Genomic DNA, 13,051 nt, shown 5'->3' with positions numbered 1-13,051 from the left:
CTCTCTGTTCTATCTCTCTGGCCCCAGAGGATTCTGGGTAAACGCTGGGCCCAGTTGTTCAAAGGTAATCCGATCGGATTTTGGATAATGGATCGGATCAAATCTTGAAAATGAGTTGTTTCAAAACTAAAAACGGATTCTGATTTCTGAGATCGGATCGGATCACTGATCCAGTCCTGGTTTTCATCTGGATCAAACCCTCAGTTTGTGTTGTTCAGAACTTTTTAGTCGGATCGGGAGAACTTTGATCCAGAAAAACAGGATTATTGTGATCCCAGCAGTTTGGTGAATTCAGGAACAAAATGTGATTAAATTAAATTAAAACTGGTCAAATAAACAATATTTATAATGTAGTATCTAAACATTTATTGATTTAGATTTTGCACCTAATTTTTTAAACCATAGCAGTGATAAGGAAATAAAGTTAACTTTTGAATATTCTACAACTGAAAAACTTTTCCCCAAACTGAATTTAATGAAATAAATTTGAAGTTTGAATTTGAAACACATGGGGAAATATTCACTATTTCACTAATGTCCTGTATGTTTGCCTTTTTAAATTTATCTAAACAGCCCAACCAGATGGAGTCTGGCTGTTTAAAAGACATCGAAGAAACAACAAAGAGCACAGAAAACAACACATACAATCTGTTTTCAAATAAACCAATCAGCCTTCATTGTGATGTACAGTCCCATCTAGAGCATCATTATCTAGATTTGTTAATCTTGAAAAGTTTGGATCTGGATCAGACTGATCCAATCCTACTTTGCTTTGAACAACTGGGATAAAAGTAAAACAGATTACGTGATCCTGGATAGAAAAAAAAGGATTTCAAAATCCGGATAATGGGCTCTATGCACAGCTCCACCACTTCCTGGATTTAAGGCAGGTCCTTTATTTCCTGTTTTACATTATTGGACAAACTGATTAATCCAGGTGTGTCTGAGTAGTCACAATGGTCAGACACACCTGGATTAATCAGTGTGTCCAATAATGTAAGACAGGAAATAAAGGACCTGCCTTAAATCCAGGAAGTGGTGGAGCTGTGCATAGAGCCCATTTGACCGGTGTCTCTGTGTTCAGTCCACAGACAAGGAGCGAGCTCTGGAGGAGACCAAGAGCTACACCACCCAGTCTCTGGCCAGCGTGGCGTACCTCATCAACACGCTGGCCAACAACGTGCTGCAGATGTTGGACATCCAGGCGTCACAGCTGCGCCGCATGGAGAGTTCAGTCAACCACATCTCACAGGTCGGTCACAGAGAAACCATCAACATCCAACACACTCAACACCTTCTCATTGGCCCATCGCCATAATCCCTATAGTCATAGCAGTAGGTTCGTTACCTTTAATTGTCGGTGCAAGCTGTTTTTAGAACGGCGGAGCAGAGCCGTGAGCTGCTCAGAGCTACACTACGGAGGCTCATTATGGGATTTCTTGGTTTCTTTAACCTCTAGTCTTTAACCTCTAGTCTTTAACCTCTAGTCTTTAACCTCTAGTCTTTAGCCTTTAACCTCTAGTCTTTAACGACTAGTCTTTAACCTCTAGTCTGTAACCTCTAATCTTTAGCATCTAGCCTCTAGTCTTTAACCTCTAGTCTTTAGCATCTAGCCTCTAGTCTTTAGCCTCTAGTCTTTAACCTCTAGTTGTTACCCTCTAGTCTTAGCCTCGAGTCTTTAGCCTCTAGTCTTTAACCTCTAGTTTTTGCCGTCTAGTCTTTAGCCTCAAGTCTTTAACCTCTAGTCTTTAGCCTCGAGTCTTTAACCTCTAGTCTTTAGCCTCGAGTCTTTAACCTCTAGTCTTTAGCCTCTAGTCTTTAGCCTTTAGCCTCTAGTCTTTAGCCTCTAGTCAGTAACCTCTAGTCTGTAGCCTCTAGTCTTTAGCCTTTAGCCTCTAGTCTTAAGCCTCTAGTCTGTAACCTCTAGTCTTAAACCTCTAGTTTTTAAACCTCCAGTTTTTAACGTCTAGTCTTTAGCCTTTAGCCTCTCGCCTCTAGTCTGTAGCCTCTAGTCTTTAGCCGTAGGTAACGTAGGTAACGAACCTATACTGCTATGACTATAGGGATTATGGCGATGGGGCCAATTTGCAGAAAATGTTGAACTATCCCTTTTTAAAGTCACATTTTCAGTGTTAAACGAAATGTGATCACACTTACATGAAGTAACAGTGTGAGAAGACACCTTAGTTGGACCGCATGCAGCCGCCACCTCTCAACCTCTGCAGTTACCATGGTAACGCGGAGAGAGGTGTGTCCAGACACAGGTGAAACATCAGCAGAGTCAGACGTCACACACACCATTTAGATTCAGTGTGAGGAGACTGAGCCATCTGTGTGTGTGTGTGTGTGTGTGTGAGAGATCACAGCCTCACACACACTCCTCACTCCGCTGCTGCAGCCACAGTTTTCATATTCACAGACAGTTTCCGAGGCCCTTGAACGCAGCGGCAGCTACAGTTGCTGCTGTGAATCATCAGTATCATCAGTAGGACGAACGACGCAGTGCATGCTGGGATAACGAGCTGCCTGTGAGTGCACATCATAATTACCGCTGTGTGTTCACAGGGACACACAGACACACTCACAGCTGCTGTGTGGGCGAACGCCTCACTGACACACTGTTTTATCCTCCAGTCATCACACAACACACACACACACACACACACACACACACACACACACACACTCTCAGGGTCTGTGTGGTGGATTTCAATGCGTCCGTAGCTGAAGCTCATCTCATTTAAACAGAGGATCAGTTCAGATGTTTCAGCTCAAGTTTAACTTCTGTTAAACAGCAGTGATTGGTCGTCATAGAGATGGACGTCACCTGTGTGACTCCGCCCACAGGTGTATGAAGCTCAGTGAGCTGCTGCAGCACCAGACTCCGCCCCCTTTCTACCAGCTAATCCAAACATGGACAAAGAGGAGGGGCCTGTGTAGAGCTGAGACCTCTGTTTTTAGCCTCTAGTCTTTAGCCTCTAGTCTTTAACCTCTAGCATCTACTCTTTAACCTCTAGTCTGTAACCTCTAGTTTTAGCCTTTAGCCTCTAGTCTTTAACCTCTAGCCTTTAGCCTCTAGTCTTTAACCTCTAGTTTTTGGCATCTAGTCTGTAGCCTCTAGTCTGTAACCTCTAGTCTTTGGCATCTAGTCTGTAGCCTCTAGTCTTTAACCTCTAGTCCTTAGTGTCTAGCCTCTAGTTTTTAACCTCTCGTCTTTAGCATCTAGCCTGTAGCCTCTAGTCTTTAACCTCTAGTTTTTAACCTATAGTCTTTAGCTTCTAGCCTCTAGTCTTTAACCTGTAGTCTGTAGCCTCTAGTCTTTAGCATCTAGCCTGTAGCCTCTAGTCTTTAACCTCTAGTCTTTAGCCTCTAGCCTCTAGTCTTAAACTCTAGTTTTTAGCCTCTAGTCTCTAGCCTTTAACCTCTAGCCTTTAGCCTCTAGCCTTTAACCTCTAGTCTTCAGCATCTAGTCTTTAACCTCTAGTTTTTAGCCTCTAGTCTTTAACCTCTAGTCTTTAGCCTCTAGCCTTTAACCTCTAGCCTTTAGTCTCTAGCCTTTAACCTCTAGCCTTTAGCCTCTAGCCTTTAACCTCTAGTCTTCAGCCTCTAGCCTTTAACCTCTAGTCTTCAGCCTCTAGTCTTTAACCTCTAGTTTTTAGCCTCTAGTCTTTAACCTCTAGTCTTTAGCCTCTACTCTTTAACCTCTAGTCTTTAGTCTCTAGTCTTTAACCTTTAGCCTCTAGTCTTTAGCCTTTAGCCTCTAGTCTTTAACCTCTAGTCTTCAGCCTTTAGCCTCTAGTCTTTAGCCTCTAGTCTGTAGCCTTTAGCCTCTAGTCTGTAGTCTTTAGCCTCTAGTCTTTAGCCTCTAGTCTGTAGCCTTTAGCCTCTAGTCCAGGGGTCGGCAACCCTAGGCATGCGGCGGCTGGCACGCTGGCACACCGCTACCAGCTCACGAGTCAGAGTTTTTTTTGTTTTTTTTTCCGGGCTTTCTGCGCATTTTATTTTGAAAGGACAGCTGGAGCGAGACAAGGGCTACGCTGCCTCCCTTTGCGTAACTCTACTAAGTGTGAGCGGTACGTTCACGTTGCCTTCGTGAATTGTAAACAAACAGACGCCCCCTCGGTTTTAGCGTCCAGCAGTTTAGCGGCTAATTCAACTGCAGTGATGGATAACTGTACCGGAGACGCTCAACAACTTCATGAGCTTCATTTGAGGAATAAACAGCAGCTTTTACCTAACAGGAGACCAACGCCTGAGCTACGGTAGCTAACAGCTAGCAGCTTTTACGTAGTTACTTTCTCTCCCTCCCTCCCTCCCTCCCTCTCTTACACAGGCACACACACACACACACACACACACACACACCTGGTTGTCTGTCATAGTCTTTAGCCTCTAGTCTTTAACCTCTAGTCTTTAGCCTCTAGTCTGTAGCCTCTAGTCTTTAGCCTCTAGTCTTTAGCCTCTAGTCTTTAGCCTCTATGTGTCCTCTGTGTCCTCAGACGGTGGACATCCACAAGGAGAAGGGTTAGCCTCTAGTCTTTAGCCTCTAGTCTGTAGCCTCTAGTCTTTAGCTTCTAGTCTGTAGCCTCTAGTCTTTAGCTTCTAGTCTGTAGCCTCTAGTTTTTAGCCTCTAGTCTTTAGAATCTAGCCTGTAGCCTCTAGTCTTTAACCTCTAGTTTTTAACCTATAGTCTTTAGCTTCTAGCCTCTAGTCTTTAACCTGTAGTCTGTAGCCTCTAGTCTTTAGCCTCTAGTCTTTAGCCTCTATGTGTCCTCTGTGTCCTCAGACGGTGGACATCCACAAGGAGAAGGGTTAGCCTCTAGTCTTTAGCCTCTAGTCTTTAACCTCTAGTATTTAGCCTCTAGTCTTTAACCTCTAGTCTGTAGTCTCTAGTCTTTAACCTCTAGTCTTTAGCCTCTAGTCTTTAACCTCTAGTCTGTAGCCTCTAGTCTTTAGCCTCTAGTCTTTAACCTCTAGTCTTTAGCCTCTAGTCTTTAACCTCTAGTCTTCAGCCTCTAGTCTTTAACCTCTAGTCTTTAACCTCTAGTCTGTAGCCTCTAGTCTTTAACCTCTAGTCTTTAGCCTCTAGTCTTTAGCCTCTAGTCTTTAGCCTCTAGTCTGTAGCCTCTAGTCTTTAGCCTCTAGTCTTTAACCTCTAGTCTTTAGCATCTAGTCTTTAGCATCTAGTCTTTAACCTCTAGTCTTCAGCCTCTAGTCTTTAACCTCTAGTCTTTAGCTTCTAGTCTTTAACCTCTAGTCTTTAGCCTCTAGTCTTTAACCTCTAGTCTCTAGCCTCTAGTCTCTAGCCTCTAGCCTGTAGCCTCTAGTCTTTAGTCTTTAGCCTCTAGTCTTTAGCCTCTAGTCTCTAGCCTCTAGTCTCTAGCCTCTAGCCTGTAGCCTCTAGTCTTTAGTCTTTAGCCTCTAGTCTTTAGCCTCTAGTCTTTAGCCTCTAGTCTTTAGCCTCTAGTCTTTAGCCTCTAGTCTTTAGCCTCTAGTCTTTAACCTCTATGTGTCCTCTGTCTCCTCAGACCGTGGACATCCACAAGGAGAAGGTGGCGCGGAGGGAGATCGGCGTCCTGACCACCAACAAGAACACGTCGCGCTCTCACAAGATCGTGGCTCCGTCCAACCCGGAGAGGCCGGTCCGCTACGTCAGGAAGCCCATCGACTACAACGTGCTGGACGACACCGGCCACGGAGTCAAGGTGCTGAGGCACAGCGCTCTGGTCACTATGGTTACTAGGGCTGGGACGATATGCTTTTCTCACGATTCGATTCCTCTACGATTTTTTGGATGGCGATTCGATTTAAATTGCAATTCTATGATGTTGCCGATTCTCTCGATTTTTAGATTTAGTCTGCATTTTTAACATTTATCTGCACACAAATACTGAGCCTATAAATTAACATACTCCATTATAAAGTGAACTTAAACCCTTTTCAAAACCTGGACTCTCTGTATGTAAAAAAGGCGAACAAATGCACATTGCACAATATTTTAAAAAATTCAAAAAAATAAAAAATTCCCCCAAAAAATTCCCCCCAAAAATAATCTATTTTTGAAAAGAAAATCGATTTAAAAATCGTCAAAAAAGATATCGCGATATTTGTGTGAATCGATTTTTTCTCCCACCCCTAGTTTCCGTGGTTTCCTACCGTCACGCTGCCACTGAACGTAAAAACATGGCGACACCACATGGCAGCCAGCACCGAGCTTACCCGCTCCATGGAGATATGAATGATAAGAACGGCTAATTCAGAGCTGAAAGGAACACTTCACTTTAGATTATTTTTTTCAACAAAAAAAAAATCGATTTTTGATAAAAAAAAAATCGATTTAAAAATCGTCAAAAAAGATATTGCGCTATTTATGTGAATCGATTTTTTCTCCCACCCCTAATGGTTACAGGTGTTTTCACTCTCTGTCACATGACAAGACGATGGACAAGATTATCTACAGAGGGATCTACCTGTGTGTGTGTTTGTGTTTGTGTGTGTGTGTGTGTTTGTGTACTCACTGTGTTTTATGTTTGAAGGACAACTTGACATTTTCCACATTGAGCTGCGTCTTCTCTTCTCCTCTCCTCTCTCTGTTTACACCGACACTAACCTCTCTTCACCTTCTCTCTCTTCCCTCCTTCTGCTTCTCTGCTGCTTCAGTGGTTGTTGAGGTTCAAGGTAAGGACGACACACAGCACGACTACCCACAATGCACCACTGTGAAGGTGTCAGCTGAATAATCGCACACACAACACACTGTGGATCAATAAAAATGATCACAAGCTTTAACTGCTGTTGATTATTGGTGTCAGATACCAACGGACCAATCAGAGAGGAGTTTACTTATTATTGTCTGTTTCTGTTTGATGATGATTCAGTTTATTCAGAAGATGGAACGGAACAGTTTTAATTAACTAAGTAACTCATTAATGCAAAAAGTAAAAATAAAACATGTAAAGACACTGATAATTGATTATTGATTAATTATTGACTCCATTATTGGAGTGTCAGTTAAATATAAAGATTATAGACCTGTGGTCATGTGACCGACTGGATGGTTGTCTAGGTCAGTGGTTCTCAAAGTGGGGTCTTTTTTATTTGTTTTTATTTTACAACTTTAAAAACTTTTTTCTTGAAATTTAACCTTTTTTTCTAAATTTTCAAAACTCAAAATTTTATCACTTTTTTCTAGAATTTTTTTTTACTTTTTCTTTTTTTAAATTTTACGACTTCAAAAACTTTTTTCTGGAAATGTAACCATTTTTTTCAAAATTTTCAAAACTCAAAATTTTTGAACTTTTTTTTTTTTTTTGAAATTTTTGAACTTTTTTCTAGATTTTTTTAAAACTTTTTTTTTTTGAGAAATTTTACCAGGGTTTTTTTTTAGATTTTTTTTTAGATTATTTGAGAAATTTTACATATAGAAAAAATTCTATAAATCTTGCTAAATTTTTTTATATAAACCTTACCACTTTTTTCCAGAAATGTCGCTAATATTTTTCCCAAAATTCACGCCAATGGCCCTAATTTGAACCTACATTGACTAAAAAAGTAGCGTTCTTCAGTCTCAGAGCAAATATTTGTGTATTGTGGTGTTTGTTTCAAAATCGTGTCCAATGGGGGTCCGTATGTGGTCGAATTTGTGTCACTTTAGGGTCCTTGATGTAAAGAAGTGTTTCAGAACCGCTGGTCTTGGTGATAGATAGATAACCATGACAACGCCCCCTCAGTGACAGACACACGGCGTTGTTCTGTTTATTGATTATTACTGATTTACTGATAATAACTGTGTGTCCACAGGTGAACGGGCAGCAGAACATGAAGCTGGGAGGAAGTCTGTCCCGGTCCAACCCCCCCACCCAGAAACCCCCCAGTCCTCCGAGGGCGGGAAAGGGCATCTTAGGGTGTGTAACGCACACACACACACACACACACACAGTCTCTGTCACCTGACGTGACCCTGTGTTTTTGTCTGTTGTTTTTTTGTTTCTTGGAAATGTGTCGCTCTGCACCGACTTAGAAAGTGTGTGTGTGTGTGTGTGTGTGTGTCTAAGTGTGTGTGTGTGTGTGTGTGTGTGTGTGTGTGTGTCTCGTGGAGCATCCTGCGGCGAGCTTATTACAGATTTGACCCGGCAGAGGGGGATGACATCACACACACACACACACACACACAGTGCTCAGAGGAATAACGTCAGCTTGTTGTTCTCTCCTCTCTAACATCTAGGTCATCCAGCTGCATCTCTGCTCCTCTTCCTCCTATTGTCCTGTTCTCTCCTCCCTTTCACCTCTCTCTATCTCTCTATCTGTCATTCTGAGGTCAAAGGTCACAGGAATAGTTCAGTGTTTTGGCTCAGAAGATGATGCCCAGTTTGATTCTCTCTGAGCCTGAAGCTTCTGGACATCACAACTAAGCATTTCTGTTATTGATTCATCAGGTTTATTACACAGCAGATATACAGTATATAGATAGATAGATAGATAGATAGATAGATAGATAGATAGATAGATAGATAGATAGATAGATAGATAGATAGATAGATAGATAGATAGATAGATAGATAGATAGATAGATAGATATGTGATGAGTCAGTTCCTCTGTGTTCTGCTCTGAGCTAACGAGCTCAAACTATGAACAACCTCAGAGTCAGGTACAGATGACAAGGCAGCTTTATTTATACAGCTTATTTCATACCAAGGGGCAACTCAGTGTGCTTTACATAAAGACAAAACATTTAACAGTAAGAATTGGAAACAGAGAAAAAAAAAACATACAATCTTTAAAAAATTAGAATAAAACCCAAATTAGTAAAACATTGGAAACATTAAACATACAACTAGAGAATGCATTTCCTGAAGGAAATACGGGTGAATGCTGAAAGCTGGAAGCTGAATGAGCTGAATAAATTGTTGAAACTATGCTGAATTAAGTGAAGAAACTAATTAAAAGCAAAACAAAAAAGAATAAAAGAAAGTACACGAAAAAAAATAAAACTAGACTAAAAATAGAGCATAAAATATGAGTTTGCAGCACTAAATATTGATTTATATTAAAACAATTAAGAGGACTTGCAGTGAAAATCCAAGATTAAGATTTAAATTTCTTTAAAAGAGCTATGAGATAATCATGTAACATTATGTAACATTACGACTCATGAAGCAAATACTCTGAACTACTTTCTCTTCTGAAATCCCTCCGCCCAGCAGCAGCCGTGTCTGGAATGTAGTTCCGGTTATGTATTTCCCTCTAAAACAACTCTGTGTGGTAACGTTGTGTTATTATCTCATAGCGTGGTGAATGTGCAGGTCACAACTTGTCCACCAGAGCGTTGTGGAGTTGTTGGATTGTGTATTTGATGAGTTTGATGAGGGAAACCAAGTCCAGATAATTGAGAAAAGGCAGGTAAATGATGATTAAAGTCGACCTGCAACTTAAACCCTCTGAAAATGAGTGTTGCTTCGGTGCAAAACATGAAATATCTTCTGAACCGTTCATGATAGAGACGAGCTGTAAACTGCATCTGAATCGCGGGATTCTCCGCTTTCCGGCGGTCATTGAATGGTGCCTCTATGACGAGAAGGGACGGGTACAGAAACAGATGCTAAACCGAGTAGCATCGACGCTAACCGAGCGTAGTAACGATGCTAAACCGAACGTAGCAACGATGCTAAACCGAACGTAGCATCGATGCTAAACCGAACGTAGCAACGATGCTAAACCGTACGTAGCAACGATGCTAAACCGAACGTAGCGACAATGCTAAACCGAACGTAGCAACGATGCTAAACCGAACGTAGCGACAATGCTAAACCGTACGTAGCATCGATGCTAAACCGAACGTACACGCTTGCACATGTTTTACAAAACATCAACAAAACATGACAACTTCTGAACCGTTTATGATAGAGACGAGCTGTAAACAGCATCTGAATTGTGAGATTCCCTGTTTTCCGAGGGTCATTGAATGGTGTCTCTATGACAACAAGGGACCGTATAGGGTGCGTGTAATCACGTGGTACAGGAACAGATGCCAGAGTCACTGGCAAAAACTTTAAATGCAGTTTTCTCAGGTTTTAGAACGGAATAAGAGAGTAGGAGATCGTAATTCAAATGGCCACATCTAGAAAACCATCAAATGTATGACTCTGACTAGGGTATCATTTTAAAGCTTATTTTCTAATCTTTCCATTGATACCAAAATCTCAACTTTGAAATTTGGGTCACTGTGACTCATTTTGATGGATCGGGTCACAAACAGCTTGCACCGACAATTAAAGGTAACGAACCTACTGCTATGACTATAGGGATTATGGTGAGAGGAGAATCTGACTAAATGTTGAACTGTCCCTTTAATATCTATCATGTAGCCGACTGAGAGCCGATTTAGAGACTTAAAATCAATAACACAATAATTCAACAACAGAAACTATGAACACATGAATATTGAGACGTTTTCTCTCTCTGTGCTGCAGATTCATGGAGATTAATTCAGCTTCTCTTCAGACACGACACAGGCTGTGTGTGTGTGTGTGTGTGTGTGTGTGTGTGTGTGTGTGTGTGTGTGTGTGTGTGTGTGTGTGTGTGTGTGTGTGTGTGTGTGTGTGTGTGTGTGTGTGTGTGTGTCTGATCAGTGTGAAAAGTAAAAAAAAAAAAACAGAAAAAGGGGCTGAGTTTGTCTGAAGGAGGGAACAGAAGCCGAGTCCATCTGTCACCACACACACACACACACACACACACACACACACACACACATGCAGAGATGAGGAACACACACACAGCAGTGAGTTGGCATCACGCTGTAACACACACAGACACACAGACACACACACAGACACACACTCGGCCTGTTTCTGCCGTCCCCCGTTGTGTTTAGTTACATGTGAGAGAATCGGTTGATTTCACCGATGATGCGTTCGGGTGTCTGCTTTAAAAATCGTATTTCACAGTTTCACCTGCTTATGATGAATTATGACATGTGGAGAGAATTATTAAGCTGTTGTCACCTGGTCGTCATGGTGATGATGATGATGATGATGATGATGTTCTACTGTTCTAACCCTGGGAGTTATCAACGTTCATAGATAGATAGATAGATAGATAGATAGATAGATAGATAGATAGATAGATAGATAGATGGACCTGTACCTCTTCTTTCTATCTATCTATCTATCTATCTATCTATCTATCTATCTATCTATCTATCTATCTATCTATCTATCTATCTATCTATCTATCTATCTATCTATCTATCTATCTATCTTTATTTATTTCCATCTACCCTGTTTCTGTCTCTTTCTTTCTTTCTTTCTTTCTTTCTTTCTTTCTTTCTTTCTTTCTTTCTTTCTACCCCCTTTCTCTGTCTTTTTACTTCCTTTTCTCTTTCTTTCTATCCCTCTCTCTGTCTCTTTCTATTGTTCTTTCTTTCTCCCTATCTCTTTCTTTCTTTCTTACTAACCCCTTTTTCTGTCTTTTTACTTCTTTCTTTCTTTTTTTCTTTCCACCCCCATTCTTCTGTCTTTTTACTTCCTTTTCTCTTTCTTTCTACCCCTCTCTCTGTGTCTCTTTCTATTGTTCTTTCTTTCTTTTTTCTTTCTTTCTTTCTTTCTTTCTTTCTTTCTTTCTTTCTGTCTTTCTTTCTACCCCTCTCTCTGTGTCTCTTTCTATTGTTCTTTCTTTCTTTTTTCTTTCTTTCTTTCTTTCTTTCTTTCTTTCTTTCTTTCTTTCTTTCTTTCTTTCTTTCTACCCCCTTTCTCTGTCCTTTTACTTCTTTCTTTCTTTCTACCCCCATTCTTCTGTCTTTTTACTTCTCTTTTCTTTCTTTCTACCCCTCTCTCTGTGTCTCTTTCTATTCTTCTTTCTTTCTCTCTATCTCTTTCTTTCTTTCTTTCTACCCCTTTCTCTGTCTTTTAACTTCCCTACTCTCTCTGTGTCTCTTTCTGTTCTTTCTTTCTTTCTTTCTTTCTTTCTTTCTACCCCCTTTCTCTTTCTACCCCCTTTCTCTTTCTTTCTTTCTTTCTTTCTTTCTACCCCTCTCTCTATGTAAATGCAAAGATTTACATATAAGAATTAATAAAAAATATTTAGAGATTCACCTGGTCGTCATGGTGATGATGATGATGATGATGATGTTCTAACCCTGAAGGATACACACACACACAGACAGACACACACACAGACACACACTCGGCCTGTTTCTGCCGTCCCCCGTTGTGTTTAGTTACATGTGAGAGAATCGGTTGATTTCACCGATGATGCGTTCGGGTGTCTGCTTTAAAAATCGTATTTCACAGTTTCACCTGCTTATGATGAATTATTAAGCTGTTGTCACCTGTTGTCACCTGGTCGTCATGGTGATGGTGATGATGATGATGATGATGATGATGTTCTACTGTTCTAACCCTATCGTTATCAACGTTCATAGATAGAACTATCTATTTATCTATCTATCTGTCTGTCTATCTATCCCCCTCTCTCTGTCTTTCTTTCTTTTCATCTACCCTGTTTCTCTGTCTTTTTCTTTCTTTCTTTCTACACACTTTCTCTGTCTTTTTACTTACTTTTTTCTTTCTTTCTACCCCTCTCTCTGTCTCTTTCTATTGTTCTTTCTTTCTCTCTATCTCTTTCTTTCTTTCTTCCTTTCTTTCTACCCCCATTCTTCTGTCTTTTTACTTCATTTTTTCTTTCTTTCTACCCCTCTCTCTGTGTCTCTTTCTATTCTTCTTTCTTTCTCTCTATCTCTTTCTTTCTTTCTTTCTACCCCTTTCTCTGTCTTTTAACTTCCCTTTTTTCTTTCTTTCTACCACTCTCTCTGTGTCTCTTTCTGTTCTTTCTTTCTCTCTATCTCTTTCTTTCTTTCTTTCTACCCCCTTTCTCTGTCTTTTTACTTCTTTCTTTCTTTCTTTCTACCCCCATTCTTCTGTCTTTTTACTTCTCTTTTCTTTCTTTCTACCCCTCTCTCTGTGTCTCTTTCTATTCTTCTTTCTTTCTCTCTATCTCTTTCTTTCTTTCTTTCTTTCTACCCCTTTCTCTGTCTTTTAACTTCCCTACTCTCTC

The 13,051-nt window shown here is 40.6% G+C and overlaps 1 protein-coding gene across 5 annotated transcripts in view; it reads left to right on the top strand.

The window, feature by feature from the left end:
* Positions 1-13,051, top strand: part of LOC146965603 (abl interactor 2-like) — a 36,564-nt gene that overhangs the window by 11,265 nt on the left and 12,248 nt on the right. For 4 of the 5 annotated variants that reach the window (XM_085765750.1, XM_085765751.1, XM_085765754.1 and 1 more), the window contains exons 2-5: positions 1,085-1,252; positions 5,529-5,705; positions 6,661-6,678; positions 7,801-7,904. In XM_085765750.1, the coding sequence (XP_085621876.1) occupies positions 1,085-1,252; positions 5,529-5,705; positions 6,661-6,678; positions 7,801-7,904 (467 nt within the window). The remainder of the gene's footprint in view (positions 1-1,084; positions 1,253-5,528; positions 5,706-6,660; positions 6,679-7,800; positions 7,905-13,051) is intronic. The other variant, XM_085765753.1, reaches the window with a different exon arrangement.

This window comes from Trachurus japonicus, chromosome 21 (genome assembly GCF_045865225.1).
Source record: "Trachurus japonicus isolate A0001 chromosome 21, Traja_1.0".
Taxonomy (NCBI): domain Eukaryota; kingdom Metazoa; phylum Chordata; class Actinopteri; order Carangiformes; family Carangidae; genus Trachurus; species Trachurus japonicus.
This window is presented reverse-complemented; position numbering and strand designations above follow the sequence as displayed.